The 19,904-nt window shown below is 41.8% G+C and overlaps 1 protein-coding gene across 4 annotated transcripts in view; it reads left to right on the forward strand.

The window, feature by feature from the left end:
• Positions 1 to 7,748: 7,748 nt before the first annotated feature.
• The window catches only part of Nckap1 (NCK associated protein 1), an 81,735-nt gene continuing 69,579 nt past the window's right edge, over positions 7,749 to 19,904 (forward strand). For 2 of the 4 annotated variants that reach the window (XM_051166698.1, XM_051166699.1), the window contains exons 1-2: positions 7,749 to 7,887; positions 19,581 to 19,598. In XM_051166698.1, coding sequence (XP_051022655.1) covers positions 7,780 to 7,887; positions 19,581 to 19,598 — 126 coding nt within the window. In that variant the 5' untranslated portion in view covers positions 7,749 to 7,779. The remainder of the gene's footprint in view (positions 7,888 to 19,580; positions 19,599 to 19,904) is intronic. The other 2 variants (XM_051166700.1, XM_051166701.1) reach the window with 1 other exon arrangement.

Here is a 19,904-nt window from a genome sequence, read left to right on the forward strand (position 1 = left end):
TCAGTTTCCCTGCCAAGTTTTGAAGGAACCGTCATCTTTGGGACTGACCAAAGGTAAACTTGTGACCAGAGCACCTGTGTTCAGCTGGGAGTTGGGATTATCACAGGTTTAACTTGTATTCTAGCTCCAGTTTTGTTCTATCATTCATATTTCTAACATATTTTTGAGTATAACGTGCTGGGAATTAAAGCCAGGTCTTTGTATATGTCAAGAAAGCATTTGAATCCTGAACCCATCACCAGATTAAAGCCAGGTCTTTGTATATGTCAAGAAAGCATTTGAATCCTGAACCCATCACCAGATAATCTAAGATAAATCTAGCTGGGCACAGTGGCACACACCTTTAATTCAGCACTCAGGAAAACAGAGGCAGGTGGACTGCTGTGAGTTTGAGATCAGCCTGGTCTACAGAGTGAGTCCAGAACAGCCAAGGCTACACAGAGAAAACTGTATCAAAATACCAAAAATCCAACTAAGCAAGCAAAGAAATAAGACTAAACCTAGCCACGTGGTGGTGGAGCACTCCTTTAATCCCAGCACTCAGGAGGCAGAGGCCGGTGGATCGCTGTGAGTTCAAGGCCAGCTTGGTCCACAAAGTGAGTCCAGGATAGCCAAGGCTATACAGAGAAACCCTCTCTTGAAAAACCAAAAATACGTAAATAAATAAATCTAACCAAAAAGATGAATATTTGTGTACACTGATATGGACTCTATTGCATGCTATTTGCATATTCAAAATAAAAATCTCGTGAGTCCTTTGCATTATGAAAATAAAAAGGATTTTTTTTTTTGTAAAAATCACAAACTTAAATTCTTATTGTATCAGACTTTTCCCCAAAGAAAAAAGCTTAAGTTTTTTGGATGATTTTAAAAAGGAGTCTAAGCTGGACCCTTAGTTGTGCAGTACAGAAGTTTAAGTATGTATGAGGTGTATCTCTGAAGACCCAGTGAGCTGTAAGCTGACTTTATCTGGATGTGAAGATTAAGCTTGGGGCTATTATTATTATTATCTTGGTTTTTCAAGACAAGGTTTCTCTGTGTAGCCTTGGCTGTCCTGGACTCACTTTGTAGACTAAGCTGGCCTCGAACTCACAGTGATCTGCCTGCCTCTGCCTCCCGAGTGCTGGGATTAAAGGCGTGCACCACCACGCTCAGCTCAATATCTTAGGTGCTTTTAAAGAGAAAATTGTCCATCTATTTTGAGCCAGCAGCATCTTGTTTGAGGTGTGATAGAAAGAAAACTGTTGTTTTTTTTTTTTCTTTAAGAACAGAGGATTATCACCTTTGACTGAAGATATCTTAATTAAAAGGTTTTTAACCTAAGCACTCACAGAAATGCCAGAATTTTTTCTCTTTTCTTTCATTATGTAGGGAAACAACAGAGTCCTGTGTCAGCTAACTGATTTCAAAATGTGTAGGCATAAGGTTACTGTGTAATTCACATGCTGATTTCTATCCCCTCATATCCAGTTACAATCCTTGTTCTGAGAACCTCCTGCCTCAATGTTGTGTAAACACTGCTCCTCAATGGCCCCTGGTATGCCAATAAAGCAGCTTACAGCCATTTGCTGAGCAGGGGAGAGAATAGGGCTGGATCCTTCTAGCAGGAGGAGGAGGAATTAAAAAAGGAAGTAGGGGTCCAGGAGACACCAGGAGAGAGAGCTCAGCAAGGAAAGCTACAAAGTCCAAGTATCTCTGGGATGTAAGCTGGGAAGAAACCAAATTAGCTTAGAGAGTTAAGAACAGAGTAATAACTGTTCAGTTATTGCTTTGTGAAGCTGATCGTTAAACAAATATAAAAGAGTTTCAGTTATTTGTGGGATAGCTGGGTTAAGAGAGAAACTAAGAAACAGTTTTATAAAAATAACATTAACAAAAATACAAAGCAAAAGTCTTTACATACAATAAAAATCAAAACAAACAAAAACACCAGTTAAAAAAAAAAAGGAAGGAAGGAAGGAAGAAAGAAAGAAAAGAAAAGGCCAGAACAAAGCATGGGAATTCTTTTGTTAGTCAACTGTTCCTGGGCATGGCGTTGCTTTCAAGTGTGGGTGATATACTCAGTAATATGCCATGGAGAACACAGATTTTTGTTTTGTGTGCTGAAAGGAAGGAGGGAGGGAGGGAGGGAGGGAGGGAGAGAGAGAGAGAGAGAGAGAGACAGAGACAGAGAACAAAGGGACTGAGGGAAAGAAATATCACATGAAATTCTCTTTAGGAAGAGTTGCCTGATTGGAAAATAGGATCAAGATATATTGTATCAAAACAAAACAAAACAAAAAACTGAAAATCTCCCACAACACCAAAAAGCCCCACAGGCTGTGGAGCTACAGGATGCGATTTCCACATGAAAAAAATAAAATATATAATATTAAAACCTTCACAATTAGCAAAGAGCATTACATAAGCAGTTTTTTGTAGTTTCTGGAGAAAGCAACACTAAAAGAAATGACTATGTACCCATTGTATCTGTCAGGGAAAATCTGTCAAGATATTAGCTGTGAATTGAAGAATAGTAACAGAAGGAAATATTCACGGAGGTTGAATAGGGCTAAGGGGACAAGAGAGGAACACGTAGGGCTAAGGGGACAATAGAGGAACACGTGGGATCCTGCTGACTAGGTGAAACAAAAGAAAAAAATCTTATCCCAATGATCTTTAGTATTATTACAGTAAACAGCATGTATGACTTTGGATTCAGATGAATAAGGAATCCAGTACCAGATCTGCTACTGTCTATGAGGTGGCCCTGCAGCAGTCAAAAAATAATTATGTACATGTCATCTTCCTTATTCACTCATAGTTCAGTGCTTGCTTAGCACTCACCAGGACCTGGGCTCTATTCTCCAGCATTGTAAAGGAAAGCAAACAGAAGAGATGGAATAAAGGAAGTAAGGTGAGAGAGAGAGTGAAAATAAGATTAAACAAAATCTACAATGTTGCTTCTTGAGATAAAGAATATACTTATTAAAGCCTGACACATAGTGTAAGAATAACTAATAAACATTAATTTCATTTTATTCCTTATTTTATTCTTTCTTAATGCAGAGATTATAATGTTAATTGAAGAAACTATCATCATTAAAATCAAGTTTTGCCACAATAAACTCATCCCCTCCAAAGTCCTTAAATTCATGACATCTTCAGTCATCATCACACGTCACAGACACATAGAATACAGTCTATTGAGCCGTTACTTGTATGTGTGTTCAGGGCTGAACACTTCGAAGTGGATACCCCACCAGGGAGCTCACCCTTGGAGCAGACAGAGTCTTCCTCTTCCGGCAGCCAGTAATTAATTGACTGTAGCTCTTCATTTAGGGTAGGGCTTTGTGCGATTTCCACAACCCACAATAGCATGCCAATTGGGGTGGTCATTGTGCAGGTCTTGTTTAGGGACCGTCTTTTTGAGCATGGGCGCAGCTTGCCAGTCGTGTAGAGAAGATACTGCCTTGCAGCAGATGTTTTGGTCTTTCGGCTCTTGCAATCTTTCTCCCCTGTCTTCCACACTATCTCCTGAGCTCTCGTTGCAGAGCTTGGGTTGCAGTTGTGTCAGTAGGGGTTGGGCACCCCACAGCCACCGATTGCTCCGTATTTTTGACAGGTTGCTGATTCCCCTGTAGTAGTTCCTATCAGCTGTAAAAAGAAGCTTCTTTGACGAGAAGTGAGAGCTACTCATCTCTGGGTGTCAGTAGTAGCATCTGGAATGCAGTTAGGAAGTTTATTGGTTTGGACAAACTTCAGTAGTAGGCTCTTCTCTAGGGTCTACAACCTCTCCAGTCACAGTTAGAAAGTTAGGTTTCTAGTACCAGGCATGACTTTTGTTCCACTGAGCGGACCTTAAGTCCAAATAGATAGTTGTTGGTTACCCATGATACATAAGTGACACTGTTGCTCCATTGGGAATATCTTGTCATAGTGGTCATTGTCGTGGTTGGTAGGCTTTTCAGCTGGGTAAGATGACTCCTTGTTTCTCTCTTCACAGCTTGTACAGCACCGTCCCCTATGATGAAGGGCAGCCCTCAGGTACGAGGCTTTCCGAACAGATCCAGCTCAGTTCTTTGAAGTCCTATGTCTGAAGAGCGTGGGTGTGGTGTCTTCAACTAGAAAGTCTTACTTTCCGTTCTGTGAGGCAATCCGGGACAATGGCTATAGCCTACGTCGTATGGAATATCTCTTGACTAAATGAAAATAACGTCTTTTTAAAAAATTGTGTGTGTGTGTGTGTGTGTGTCAACTTGTGGAAATGTTTTCTCTCTTCCTACTGTGAAGATCTCAGGGATCAAACTGTGGTCATCAAACTTGGCAGTAAGCTTCTTTATCCACTAAACCATCTCGGCAGCCATGTAAACAGTTTTTTTTTTTTTTTTAAATTAAATTTAATTTAATGTCTTTTACTTAAATGGATTTGCCCTATTACATTTTTAGGTTAGTTTGTCTAAAAGTTAGTTGTATGAAATCGAGTAAGAGTGGTGTGCTGCCTAGTTTTACGTCAACTGACACAAGCTAGAGTCATTGAAAAGGAGGGAGGCCCAGTTGAGAAAATGCTTCTGTAAGACCAGGCGGTAGGCAGGTCTGTAAGGGCGGGTTCTTAATTAGTGATTGACATGGGATGGCCCAGCCCAGTGTGGGTGGGGCCACACCCTGAGATGTGGTTCTGGCTTATTTAAGAAAGCAGGCTGAAGCCAGAAAATGGTGGAACATTCCTTTAATTCCAGCACTTAGAAAGCAGAGACAGGTAGATCCAGTGTCACCTACAGAGTGAGTTCCAGGACAACCAGGGCTTCCTTCCCTTTTGAGGAAAGGTAGAGAGGGAGAGAGAGAGAGAGAGAGAGAGAGAGAGAGAGAGAGAGAGAGAGAGAGAGAGAGATAGGTAGGTGCAGGGCTCTGCATCAGCTACTGACTCTAGGCTCTCTCCCTCTTTGAGTTCTTTTGGTCAAGGTGTTTCCTGATAGCAAGAGTAACTGTGGTGATCTGAATAAGAATGACCCCTAAAACAAAACAAAACAAAACAAAACAATGACCCCTAAAGACTCATATATTTGTTTAGAAACCAGGGAGCAGCACTTTTTGAAAGAATTAGGATTAGGAGGTGTGGCTTTGTTGGGGGACGTGTGTCACTGGTAATGTATGGGCTTTGAGGTTTCAAATGCCCAAAACATTTCTGGTTAGCTCTTTCTGTCTCATATTTGGGGACCAAATTGTAAGCTCTGCCGCACCATGCCTGCCAGCTTCCTGCCATGTCCCCCCAAATGGTCATGGGCTCACATGCTCTGGATGTGAGCCCCTAATTAAACAAGCTCTTTTATAAATTGCCTTGGTTACAGTATTTTATCACAGCATTAGAAAACTAAACAAGAACAAACACTAAGAGTTCAAGGCCAGCCTGAGTTATACAGTGAGATGTCAGTGTAAACCTAAACAAAACAACCTCTTCTACACCCAGCCACAAAGAAAACGTTCTTCTGGGAGCATAATAGCTTTTCTCGAAGAAAAATAATTCTGTCCAAATGTCTTTTTTTTTTCCCCCCCTCTGTCGGATAGTCAGAGTTCTGCCTAGGCTGAGCACAGATTGGCGTTTAGGACATTTTCAGTGGCACTGCCATTTTGTTTGCCTTCTTCAGACCTGACATAGCTGCTTGTAACTCTGGTGGCAGGAGAACTGACGCCCTATTTAGCTTTCTGTGTGCACCAGGCTTGCTCACAGTGAGTGCACTAACATACACGCAGGCTAAAACACTCATACACATAAAAGTAAATGCATCTTAAAAAAAAATACTGCTGTCCATCTAGACAGCATTGATTCCTGGTTTCCCTGAAGACACATTTACTGTTTTCTACTTCCAGTACCTTTCTTTCTTTCTTTCTTTCTTTTTCTTTTCTTTTCTTTCTTTCTTTCTTTCTTTTTTTTTTTTTTTTTTTTTTTTTGTCTGCCTGTCCCCAAATCTTCACAGCTGTTTTACTTCCCGGTCTTCTTTTAACTGTCTCAGGCTTCATGCTCCAACCTCTAATTTAAATGTTAGCTACCAGCCCGGCAAGTAGCCAAGTAAATTAAATATCTCAATTAGTTAATAACAGAGTAAATAGCTCAGTGGATGGTCTCTCTGAGAGGAGAGAGAAATGAGCAGAAGACAGAGAGAGGGAAGGGGGGAGGAGAGGAGGGAGGGAGGGAGCGAGACTGACTATACGAATTCAAGGTGAGCAGCTCTATACATACACTGCACACTGACAGATAAACTTTTGACTCTTCCCCCCCCCCCCCAGTGGGACTAGGACTTCGTTTTTGAGACAGGGTTTCTCTGTGTAGCCCTGAGTGTCCTGGAAGTCATGTAAGGCATGGAAGACTCTAGACCAGTCTTACCTCTAACTCAGAGATCTGCCTGCTGAATGGCGGGATTGAAAGCGCAGGCCACCACAGCCTGGCTGGACTGGGGCTCAAAACAGCCCCTAAAGAAAATCTATTCTGTGGACTCTCCCTTGTAGAGTACTGTAATTCTAGTAGATACAGTAACTTTTAAAAAATGTCTTAGGAGCTATTTGTTACATTGTATTAGAAAGTTGCTTTGATGAAACCCGTATCTTACCAACTTCGCAATGCCTTATTTTTGAAGGTGGTGGGATGGGACACTTTGTAACTGACCATGTATATGGTATTAAATTAGCTCAAGTTAGGGAAAGTCCCAACTATCCAAGTGACCAGAGTCCTCCGAGGAGGAAGTTTTCACTCTAGTCATTCACGTGGAGTTGCGATTTGTTCATGTTTGAAATCCTGTGTGATGAGGAGTGGATTGATGACAAACAGGCCTTGGTAGGTGGTGGGGTGCGAGGAGTAAAATTGTTTCCAGAAAGGACTGGTATTAAGGTGGAGGCTGGGAGCGAACCCTCCTACACTGAACAAACATTTGGGATTTTTGCTTTTTACTTTGTTTGTTTGTTTGTTTGTTTTTTGTCTACCCACACGCCAGGGCCTATTCGTGTGTCCGGATGGGTGCTGGTCCTTGATAATTCCCTATTCTGGTAATCTCTGGAACTCGAGCTGCCCTCATTTCCGACCTCCTTCCTCCGAGGCCGGCTGGAGGCGGGAGGTGGCTGGGCGAGGCCCGTCGTCGTCGTCGTCGCGCGCGGGGCACATAGCGGCCACGTCCTCCCGGGGGCGTCTGTCAAGGCGTGGGAGGAGGGGGAAAACACGCTCCGTTCCCGCCAGCCCCCTCTCGGGGCCAGAGTCTCCCGAATCACACCCCCCTCCCCGCCCGGCCCTCACGCCGCCGCGGCTCCTGGGGGTGGGTGGGTGGAACTTCTGGGGAAGTCGAGGAACTCGGCGGCCTGGGGGGAGGGTTGGGGGGGGGGGTCCCGGAGCCGAGGCCGGGCGGGGACGCACAGGGCTCCGGCCGCAGTTCTCCCGGCGGCCTCGCGGGGGCGCCGGCGCGGCCGATCAGGTGACCGAGCGCCAGTCGCGGGCTGCGGGGAAGCCGCCTCGTTCTCAGCCGCCGCCGCCGCCGCCGCACCTAGCGGAGGAGCCGGGAAAGGCGTCCCGGGTGGTGGTGGTGGTGGTGGGGTGTGTGTGTGTGTGCTGGGGCGGAGAGCGCCGCGGGTGGAGGCGGAAGGGCGGCGGGCGGAAGCGAGCGCCGCGGCTGCTGTGTCACGGCGCGCGGGTGGGCGCACGGCATGGGCGCGCCGCGCTGAGGCGGAGGTCGCGGGGCGGGCGGGCCTGAGGGAGGCGGCGAGCCGGGGAGTTGCGCGCCCGGCGGCGGCGGCGGCGGCGGCGGCGGCCGCACCACCATGTCGCGCTCCGTGCTGCAGCCCAGTCAGCAGAAGCTGGCGGAGAAGCTCACCATCCTCAACGACCGGGGCGTCGGCATGCTCACGCGCCTCTACAACATCAAGAAGGTGCGCACGGGCCGGCGAGGCCGGGCGGCGGCGGGAGGGGACGGGGCGGAGGCGGGCGAGGAAGGCCGCGGAGGGGCGCGAGCTCGGCCTGCTGCTCGCGCGGGGCCTCCCGGGTGGAGGGGGTGGGGGAGGGAGAGCCGCGGCCTAGAGTGAGCCTCGGGGACCGGGCGAGCAAGGAAGCCATTTCCCGGCTCCCCGGCGGCGGGAAGCGGCAGGGGCCGCGCATGGCCGCCGCGGCCGCGCTGGTTTGCGGGGAAGGGAGGGCGCGCGGCCTTGCCGGGGCTGCGGCCGGCGGGCCCGAGTTTCTTGGCGTGTGAGTGTGGGAATGTGGAGACCGACCCTCCGCTCCCCTACTTGGACACTTGGTATGTCGTTCGTCGAATAAAGACACCCCCCCCCCCACTACCACCCCCTCCCACCCTCCACCCCGGCGGCGTGTTGACGTTTAGGATAATTTCATGTTGAAGATGGACGGGAGGGGGAAGTGAGGGTGGAACCGGTTTTCGTCTGAAATCCTTGTAGGCTGTGAGTCACTAGAACAGGAATAACCACCTTTCCTCTCCTCCTCGTTTTAGTTTTCCCCAGCCCTATCTGATTAGCACCAAAGCAACATTCCTTAAAATACAATGGCTGTATAAAATAAAAAACCAGTGCTTTCTTATGGCTGTTCCCTTCGCAGCACAGCACACAGTAGGATGATTTGAGCAACTAGCCAGTGAGCCTATTGAAAATCTGCGTGTCTTCAGATTAGGGACTGGAAGGCTGTACTGAAGTTAAGAAAAGTAGGTCTAAAGATGGAAAAGAAAGGAATTTCCATTAATTTACCTTAGAGGAAAACAGCTCCAAATCCATTTATTTTAAGATCGTTTTGGTAAGCCTCACTGAATTTGGTAACGAGGAAAAAAAAGTTTGCTTTTGGCACATCCTGTACATTCTTGTGGATTTTGTGTATATGTATCATATCTTTCATGATCTCATTTATTAAAAAAAAAATAGGACGTGAAATATCCTTTTGACAATAGCAGTAGCGTATGGGTTGTGTGTATTGTTGACGATTCTTTTAACATTTAGAATCAAAGCATTTCAGTATAAACTTGTTTTATTCCTGCAGTTTGATTTAGACACTGCAATTCTGAAGCACACTGTTTTAAGCTAGTAACACTACACATTGGGAAAGGCTGGCTGTGCTGTTCTGGCTGTTCCCTTGCTTTTAATGATTCTGTCTAAACCCACCACAGCCTGGAGCGAGGGTGTGTGCACTCACTGTGCTTGTGCCAGGACGAAGCCCTCTGCTTTCACGCCTTCAGTGTAAGTGTATGAGGCTAGGGAAAATTCAAGCTTGCCTACGTTGCATTGATGGGGATTTTTGGATTTCACTGCCTAAACAATTTGGAAATCAAGTTTTAGATGGACTTTGTTAAAAAACAAAAAACGGAACCCAGCAAGTCAAATGTTACTAAAAGTCACCAGACCTGTGGTATTGTGGTTAAAGGAAGTGGCTGTGATGGTTTCTCAAAAGAGGAAGTGAAAGGAACATCAAAAGTGATTTGGGCACTTGAGCAAACTACTTTCGTTAATGCAGCCAAGACACTAAACATTTTATAGTAAAAATAGAAACTGACTTTAATAGTTCATTTCCATGGGTACTACTAGTAAGTGGAATTCTAAGTATTTAAACTTAACAATTCCAGTTTGCTGCCATTTTCACTTCCTGTTTTGAGAAACTTCGGGGCTTTTGTGTTGACTACTAAAATGGAAAATAAGTGGATCTGATCATTATGTCTCATTGCCAAGCATTTTGAGTTATTGAAATGCTGTGTATTTGTAGTTTCTTGAACTAATTTGCCTACTTGGCTTATGAGTTCCTTCTGAGAAGGGTAGTTTATCTGGACACAAGGCTTTGGTCAGGGGGGAGAGAGAGAGAGAGAGAGAGAGAGAGAGAGAGAGAGAGAGAGAGAGAGAGAGAGAGAGAGAGGCAGAATCAGACAGAGAGAGATAGGAAGGGGGAGAGAGAGAGAGAGAGAGACAGACAGACAGACAGACACAGGTTAGTGGAAAACTTGCGCATCTCTGTTCTCTTGTTCCACTTTGAAGGTTCCAGGGTTCAGACTAGGTCATCATCAGGCTTAGCTGTGAGTGCTTTTGCGCTCTGAACCATCTCGCTTCCCTTTAGGTAGATTTTGAATCTTTTAGCCTATGAAATTGCCTTTCTACATCTTCCCAGGTGGCTAAGGATTGAAACATTTGTTTCAATATCTTGCCAAAGAAGTAGGATCTGTTTACCATGTGTTTATAAGGTTCATGTTGTCAGCATTCTTATGGCAGTATCAATCACATAATCTTTTTATTTGTTTCTATGTTTTTTAGACTTTTAAGTTTGATAAGTATGAGTGTTTTGACTGCATGTGTTTCTGCAGTATGTGTGTGCCTGCTGCATACAGAGGCCAGAAGAGGGTGTTAGAGCCCATGGGACTGGAATTAAGATGATTGTGAACTCCAATTCATCTTTCAAAACCTGGCATACACGTTCTTAGCATCTTCCCGTCTTTCCCAGTCTAACATCTCCTACTGTCTCAAGTTTCCCACAAACCTCCTTACACACTGCATTTTGGTTAACTAGCTACACATCTCTCTTCCATCAAGATATGAGTGTCTCAACAGTGGACTTAATATACCCGTTTCTCTCATGCTAGAGAAGACATTCAATAGATGGAGAGTAAACAAATAGGGAGGAATTCCTCCCTTCATCGAGACAACCTAAAAGATTAGCTTATAAGGAAGCCTTCTTTTAAAAGATTTTTTTGAGCACTCAGGAGGCAGAGGCAAGAGGATCACTGTGAGTTTAAAGCCAGCCTGGTCTACAAAGTGAGTCTAGGATAGCCAGGGTTACACAGAGAAACCCTATCTCAAAAAAACCAGAAACCAAAACCAAAACCAAACCAAAACAAAAAGAGATTATTTGAAATTATCATATACAGATCTATTTACACATTAATAATTTAAGATCTTAGGAAATTTGACGTTATTACAATACTACAGTACTATAGTTTAATGGAATAGTTTTATCATTGTCTAATTAAGCATACAGTTTATCAAAGCCTACAATATTGTTAAATTCTTAATAACAGTATCAACTCTTATACTCTTAAGAACTTACTATATTCACTAACTAATGCAATATTGAAAAGAGTGGGTGAAAATCCTAGGCGTGTGATTACTATTAATTAAACTATTAATTAAACAAACAGTTTGAGTACTATTAATGAAATAAACTTAGGCTAATCATGATTCCCAATTGCATTTCTTGTATTGCAGGTTACATAGTTTTTAGGGTACAAATTAGTATTTGACTTTGTGATTTCATACCCCAGAGAGTGCTGGGAAGCCAGTCCCAGAGACTGAACTTGCTAGAAGTGGTCTACCACAAAGTTAATTCTCAGCTTTGCGGTTTGTCTTTGAAAATGAAAATTACAGATGAAAGTTTTTACTTGCTGGGTTTCTCTTCATTCTAATTTTATGTTTTAAGGATACTCTCCATTTTATTTCTGTTAGTTCCCCCACACACCCCATTTTTTCCAAGTCAGGGTTTCTCTGTAACCTTGATTGTCCTGGACTCACTTTATAGACCAGACTGACCTTGGACTCACAGAGATTCTCTGCCTCAGCGCTGGGATTACAGGTGTGTACCACTGCACCCCGCTTATTTCTGTTAGTTTTACTTATGTGGTTAGTTCTTTCAGCTTATACATGTTAAAGTACATCAGGATCTAAATCTTAGCAGTAGCTGTAAAGGGAGCTAAAGAGACAGCTCAGCTGGTAAAGGGCTTGCTTGCTATACAAACATAAGCTCCTGAATTTAGTCCCCAGACCTGACCTAAAATGCCAGGGTTGTAGTCCAGCCCCAGGGACATGGAGACAGGTGGATTCCTGGAGCTTGCTGGCTAGCCAGCTGGCCTAACCTAATTATCCAGAGCAGCCATCCCCAGGTCCCAGTGAGAGACCATAGTTCAAAAATGAACGAATGCATGAATGAATGAATGAATGAAAGCAAGCTCCTGGGGAATAACACCAGAGTGACCTCTGGCCTCTACTTGTACATAATATGTGCACACAGGTAAACTCAACCCGCTTAAAATCACAAAGGAAAAATAACTTAACATGCAGAGTTAATACAAAATACATATTACCAAAGGCATTTGAGTTAAAATTTAAAATTTTATTCTTACTACATTACAAAACCAAACAGAAATCTCCATTAATAATCACTGATACATTGATCAGAAAATGAAAATGATCTTTTCATACAATTCCATACAGATTTCATCACAAGTAGTTCATAGTCAAAAGGAAAATTATTCCTGTCTTTGTATATTTCTGTAAGGTTATTGGCATATTAGTTTTAGTTGCATATTTCTTTTAGATGTTTAAAAGTTGATTTGGATCTACCCGAAGTCAGGTTTCTGAAGAACCTACTATGAAATTTCAGGAGCAGTGAGCTGGCTCAGTGAGTAAAGGCACTTCTGCCAGGTGTGATGACCAGAGTGTGACCCTCAGGATCCATGTGGGAGCCAGGTGTGGTGGCACATGCACACCTGTAATCCCCGCACTCAGGAGGCAGAGGCCAGCCTGGTCTACAGAGTGAGTCTCAGGACACCTGCTCTACAGACCGAGTTCCAGGGCAGCCAGGGTTGTTACACAGATTAAAAGAGAAAGAAAAGAAAAGAGATCCACATGGTGCAAAGATAGACCTGAGTGACTGGAAAGTGCTGTCTTCTGACCTTCACATGTGCTCCCTGGCATGTGTGCTCCTCCCGGCACATGTGAGCATGTCCCTTTCCACATTTCTCTTTCTGTCTCTTCTTATGCACACAAAATAAATAATTTTCTTCACTGACTCAGCAGTCAAGAGCACTGGCTGTTCTTCCAGAGGATTTGGTTTTATTCCCAGCACCCACATGGCAACTCACAGCTGTCTTAACTTTATTTCTAGAGGATCTCACTCTTTTCTGGCCTGTGGAGATACCAGGCATGTCCACAGTTGCACACTCAGGCATTAAAGATTAAATTCCACAACTTTTGATCAATAGACTAGACAAAGACACAAAATATGTTATAAAATACCTTAGCTAATAGTTTTTATTTCTTTTTTCTAAGTTCTCCTTTTATTACTTAGTTATTTTTAATTACAATTTGTTCAGATTACATCCTGATTGTTATCCCCTCACTTGAGTCTTCCTGTCTCCCCCCCCTTTCCCTTTTCCCCTCCTCTAGACTTCTGACAGAAGGGGACCTCCTCCCCCACCATATGACCACAGCCTATTAGGTCTCGTCGGGATAGCCTGCTTCCCCTTCCTCTGTGTGCCACTGGGCTTCCCCACCAAGGGAAAGTGATCAAATTGGGGTACCAGAGTTCCTGTCAGAGGTAGTCCCTGCTCTCCCCACATCTGTGGAGAATGAGTTGTCCATTGGCTGGGTCTGAACAGGGGTCTAGGTTTACTGCATGCACTGTCCTTGGTTGGTACAACAGTTTGTGCAGTCCACACGGTACACCCCTGTGTTGTGGTCAGAGGAGAAACTTGGAGGAGGTTGTTTTTTTCATCCATCATCATGTGGGTGCTAGGGACTGAACTCTCGTCGTCAGACATGGTGGCCAGAGTCTCTCCCAGCTGAGCCATCTAGCCAACTTTAATTTTTTTTTTTTTTAAGCCATACAAACTATACTTACCTGTACTTAGATTTTATTTTTCCAAGTCTCATGGCATATTTTGTGAGTTGAGATTCACATTTAGGTAAAGTTTTAATACTAATTTGTTTTAGCCTTGAACAAATTATTTGTAAATAATAATTTATAATTTATTAAGTGAGATTAGTAGTTCTTACCAACAATTGAATTACCCTTTTTCAGCGCATGTTAGAATTTTCTTGGGAAAACTTTACAATGCCTGGATCTTGGCTTGAATCTAATGAGCTAAAAGAAGTTCTGCTGCTGAGAACCACTGATGTAAGAAAACAGTAGTGCTGTTAGTACCCATGATTTCTCTCTTCCACAACTGTTCAGTTTTAGGCTTCAGTTTTGTCAGCTAGGCTATAACTAAACTTTGGGAAGGTTGCTTAGGGCTCTCTTTAATTGTACAATGTCTTCTGCCCTCAATGACTGTTAGGTGTTAACCTACATCACCCCCCCCCCTTTTTTTTTTTTGAGATAGGGTTTTTCTATGTAGCCCTGGCCATCCTGGAACTTGATTTGTAGACTGGGCTGTCTGTGAACTGAGAGACCCTCCTGCCTCTGCCTCCCTAGTGCTGAGTGCTGGGATTTAAGGCAAGCACCACCACCACCACCTGGCCATCTTTTGCCTTTTTAAAGCCTTAATAGCCATGCTGATTTACACTAACCTCTACTGCTGTGCTGTGTCTCCAGTTGTTAGTATTACTGATTTTCATTCTTAGAATCTTAAGTAGCTATTCCAGCTCTCCCACATTGTGCAATACTGCTATTAACTTCATATTTTGAGAATTAAATGGGATTATTTATGTGAAGTATTAATTAGTACAGTGCCTGGTAAAAAGGAATAAATGAGTTTGGAGAGACGACTCACTGATTAGAGACTCTTACTGCTCTTCTGGTAGCCCTGAGTTTGGTTGCTAGCACCCATGTCTGGTTCAGCTACCTGTAATTCCAGCTTCAGGAGACCCGTGTCCTCTTCTGGCCCTTGCAGGTATCTGCAACCAGGTCTCAGCCCTCTTCCCCCACCCCTCCTCTCTGCCTATGTTTGTGTCTCTTATACACACAAATAAAATAAAGTAGACTTACTTATTTTTTTAAAGTAGACTTTAAAAAAATGAATAAGCAGAATTAATGTTGGCTGCTGTTTCTGGTCTTGGAACAGAGCTCACACCCCTCCCATTAAATCCAGCTCAGTTCCACCTTTAGGAAAGATTTCTTTCTTTTTGGGGGGGGGGGGTTGTTGTTGTTTTGTTTTGGCTGTTGTTGTTTTTTGTTTTCCAAGGTAGGCTTTCTCTCTGTAGCCTTTACTGTCCTGAAACTTACTTTGTTGGCCAGGCTGGCTTGGAATTCCTGAGTGCTGGGATTACAGGCATGTGCCACTGCACCCAGCTTACTTCTGTTAGTTTTACTTATGTGGTTAGTAGACATTTCTTAAGTGCCCTTTTAACTACGTGGCAATATAGTTAGACATCTCCTTACTGTTCACACAGAGTAACTGCAGAAGTGTGTTCTGCAGTACTTCTTTAAAGATCTATTTAATAGTGAACATGTGTATGTCAGTGTATAAAACTTTTCAAAACTTCCATAAATGTAAGATATTCTGTATATCTGAACTCAGAAATATAAAGAATGTAGTGATACAGTTATCTTGTGAATTGAATAGTTGCTAGAAACTTTGAGTCATTAAAATTTTATTAAAATGTTTTAGATTTATTTTTGTGTATGAATGTTTTATGTGTAAGTATGTATGTGTACCATGTGTGTGCCTGGTGCTCGAGGAAGTCAACAGAGGGCTTTGAATCCACTGGAGTTGGCATTCATGGATGGTTGTGAACCATTGTGGGTGCTAGGAATCGAACCAGGGTCCTTTGCAAGACCTGCTGAGCATCTCTCCAACCCAGAATCAAGAAAAAATTTATTAAAGGATTTTGAAGGGCATAATGATTGAACCTTTTAGATCATGATTTTTTTTCATGATTTGCTCACAGAGAACAGAAATTATAATTTCTTATCTTTAGATCTGCAATTACTAGCTTTAATTAGGAGCTAGTATTAATAAAATTACATGAATTTGAAAGCATTTCTAGTAATTTTGATGCACTTTTCTCTCAGCATCTTAGCCTAAACTATTAGTGGAGTATTTCCTTTTTTCCCCTACCCAAACTCATGGAAAATACAAATTTAAAGTAGATTGGCTGGCCAAAACATAGAAGGAGAAAAAAATGAACTAGTAACGACTGACTATGATTAAAAACTATGCTGTATTAAAAAGAACACTTATCAAATGGAGTGGTTTTGAGCAGCTGGTTATGATAAGAATGAGTATATTTTTACATATTGCTTTGGCATCCATGTAAAGATGTACCTTCTGGTGCTGAGAATGTGAGTCTCAGGCTTGTGTCTGGGTCCTGTTGATATGACTAGCCCTTGACCAGGGGCGCTTTCTCTGAAGTTCCTTCTCTGTTCAGCCAACCTCTGAAGCATGGATGCCTTTCAGTTCGAGAACTGCCAGTAAATGTTGGTTCTACTCTGAATTACGGTTGTTTTGTTGTTCCTTGAGGTTTTTTTTTTTTTTAATCTTTTATGAATGTGGAATTTTGAGAGTGTATTATTTGACTTTTTAAAAAAATCTTGAAAAAAAAATCTTGGTAAGTTCTTGAAAAACCATGTATCGTTAGCATGTGAAATTAGCAGTGGTGTGTGGTCTTAGCTGTGTGAACACTTGAGGAGAGGTCTGGAAAAGAGGTTTCAGTGGCAGGTTAGTGGGAAAAGTTCTACCAGAGCTTGTCCTAATGTTTCTAGTCAAAGGCTTTTATTTTGTGACTTAAATACTATGTTGTTTTCTGAAAATCTGTTTCTGGTAATAACATTAGATTTTGGTTTTGTAAGAAAATTTATAGATGTTGAATTAACAATATGAATATAAAATTGGAAATCTACATAGATCGAACAGTTTCACTTTAAAAATGAGAAGATGTGATTTAGAAATTATTAAATACTTAATGTTCTAGTCCCTTAGATAAGCACTTCACCCACCTTATACATCTGTCTATCTATCTATCATCTATATTATGTCTGCCTATAAGGCAATATCCTTAATTAAATAAGCTGGACTGCTGGTCCACTTGGGCCATAAGACAGATCCTCTCTCCCCATTCCTCTTCCCCCATTCCTTCTCTTTCCTTCCTTCCTTCCTTCCTTTCTTTCTATACTGTGCATTGGGAAAGGGTTGGGGGTGGAGAGATGCTTAGGACGCTGCACACGCACGTTACTGCTGGGTTCCGTCGCCAGCCCGCCAACATGACACTCAGGCTATTTGGCTAGCCATCCAGCCTTAAGGATCTGCCTGTCTCTACTCTGCCCCAGTGCTGGGCTTACAGGAATACTGCTACTCAGGGTTTTTGCTTGGTTGCTAGGATCTGAACTCAGGTCTTCATACATGTGCAGCAAGCACTTGACATGCTGAGCGATTTGTCAGCCCCTTTTGTTAGTGTGTTTATCTAGTCTTTGTAATGAGCCTTTCTGAAAGTATTAGTACAGATGGGCTTAGCAGGTAAGCATAGTGATGCTTTTTAGTTTTATACAAATCTGTACTTCCTTGATGACTATTCAAAAGTAAAGGCTTAATTATAATTTTGATAGCTTGATATGCTTTCAAATTTATTGACAAATTTTGTTCTAAAACAGTATAAATGATATCTCCTAGCTTTTCTGTTTCCCATGTGAATTGCTTTTATAAATTATTCTTTATAGACAGATTTCTGGTCCCCTAGAATATTCCTACTGTGGTAGTATTGTGTAAAAACCATAACTGAGTTACAGTCATAGTTCCTTGCTAGTGGGTAACTTAATCAGATCATAGTTTAGTTTTTATTGTACTTTTCTTTTTTCCTGATAATTCCTTATATAAATATTTCTTTTTATTAAGTAAATATATCAAGTAAGTTGAACTTAGATAAGGTGTATCTTCTGTATATTCCTTATATTTCTATTAGTTTGTTTGTTTTTAAACATACACTGTATGCAGAAAACACCTGAACTTTTTAGGACAGGTTAGGTTGTAAGTATTTTCTCCAGTTTAGTAGATGAAGACATCAAGGTATGAAGGATAAACTCGTCTACTGACGGTTCTGCATCTATTATGTGACATAGCTAGGACTTGAACATGGGCATCCTGCTTTAAGACTCCTGTTCTTGGGCTGGAGAGATGGCTCAGTGGTTAAGAGCACTGTCTGCTCTTCCAAAGGACCTGGGTTCAATTCCCAACACCCATGTGGCAGCTCACAACTGTCTGTAATTCCAGTTCGAAGACATCTGACATCCTCACACCAATGCACATGAAATACAATTAAAAAAAAAAAAAAAAAGACTCCTGGTCTTGGCTTTAGTGCTAGGATACGTTCTTAGCATACTTGAGTTCCTGAATTCAGTCCTCAGCACCCAAGCCCCCAAATAAAACATAAATCTATATTCTTTCCATAAGTAAAACAGATGTAGTATGTTAGACCTAGGAATCAGGTCTAATTCCTGATTAAATTAATTCCTGGAGAGAAGGAATCACAGTTGCTAAGGAAGTTACACTAAATGTGCTAGTGCTAGATACCGTGACATACACTGTTACTGATGATCATTCTCCATAGCAGACTTCTAGGTAATTATCAAAATTATCAAAATTTTTGAGCACTTATGTGCCAGTCACTTTGCTAAATGCTTTGCATGGATTACCTAAGCTCTTCAAACCCTCATAATGACACTGTGAGGTAAGTACTATCCTGAACACATCTTACAGAAAAGGAAACTGAGTTGAGGACATGCGGTATATTTAAGGTCCCAGAGCTAGTGAGAGATAGAGATCAAAGCCAAGATGCTTTTAGCAGAGTCTGCCAATTCAGAGGTTCTGTTTACTTATGGCCCACTGAGCAGCATGCAAAGAGGTAATCCAATTCTAAAAGAAGTTATGTTTAATTTTACTTTCCTATTGAAATGGAATTCCTTTTCTTTTTCCAATAAAGGAAGAGCTATTTATAAACATCTTTTGTGATCTTGGGAAATAGGGGCTGTTTTTATTGATAGTTGCTAATACTGTTAAAGTAGGGACCTGGATTTTTACATAAGTAGAACATAAAACATATATTATGAAAAGACAGTGTATTGAATCACTTTGGGATTCTGTACTGCCTTAGGCATGGTTTATGTAAGAAAATGCTGATCTAGCTATTTTTAAGGGCAGTATCTTAGTTGTGTGAGTCTTGATAATTAGTTTATGCTATATATGATATCTTGAAGAAGGAAGACTAGTCTACAAGAAACTACTTCAAAGTCTCAGGGAAAGTCAAGTTATGTTAATATTATGTAGAAATGCATTTGCATAGTAGCCCTGTCAGTCTCATTAAAGGTTAAGTTCTCAATTTAAAGAATTGTGTGATCTAATTATACTGAGAATTAGTACTGTGTTCCTATTTCCATTTATAAAAATAGGAATGTTTTTATTGGCTTTATTTCATAGTTTGGCTTAGAAGCTAGTTGATATTTGAAAAATAGTTTCAATTTGAGCTAAAGTACAAAATTCATCCTGTAACAATTTTTTATTCTTGGCTACCGTTTCTTTTTAAGGTATGTAAAATTTCACTAATGGTTTTGCTCCTGTTTTTATAGCTGCATGTAGTCTTTATTTTTCCTCCTTCCTAGAATTATTTTAAGTTGGTTTAGAAAGACCACCAAGATACTGACATGGTTATACACTTACACGGCAGTATTTAAATCTATATGAATAGTATAAACTATATAAATCTATTGTGTGATAGAACTCGCTACTTAAGTACCTTATAAATTGTAGCACCATACAGTTTTCATCTTGTATTGTTATTCATAGTCTGGTGCGTAAGTTTTCTACTTAAAAAGTATGTCATAGTTTGACAATCATTGTTTACACGTAATTTTCTCTCTTTTTATTACAATGCTTCCCCAGCAAGGACAAGTTTGGAAGGTTTGCAAAGCTTTTCACCTTCCCTCTGCCCGCTTGCCCGCTTTCAGATCAGTCTCATGTTTCATAACTTCTCTTTCTGTAATCCACAACATAGCCATAGTAAACTAGGTCAGGTTGCAGTACTGTTACCTCCTCTCACATGACAGACATCACTGTAAAAAGCACGTGCTTTAAAAGTGAGATAAAATTTAAATAGGAACGATAGGATTTTAAATATTTCTCTAAGAAGAAGCATCTCACTTGCAGAAGCAGTTGTCATGTAACTTTACTGTTAGTACTTCCTGTTAAGCCTTTCCAGTAACATTT

Source organism: Acomys russatus, chromosome 24, assembly GCF_903995435.1.
Source record: "Acomys russatus chromosome 24, mAcoRus1.1, whole genome shotgun sequence".
Taxonomy (NCBI): domain Eukaryota; kingdom Metazoa; phylum Chordata; class Mammalia; order Rodentia; family Muridae; genus Acomys; species Acomys russatus.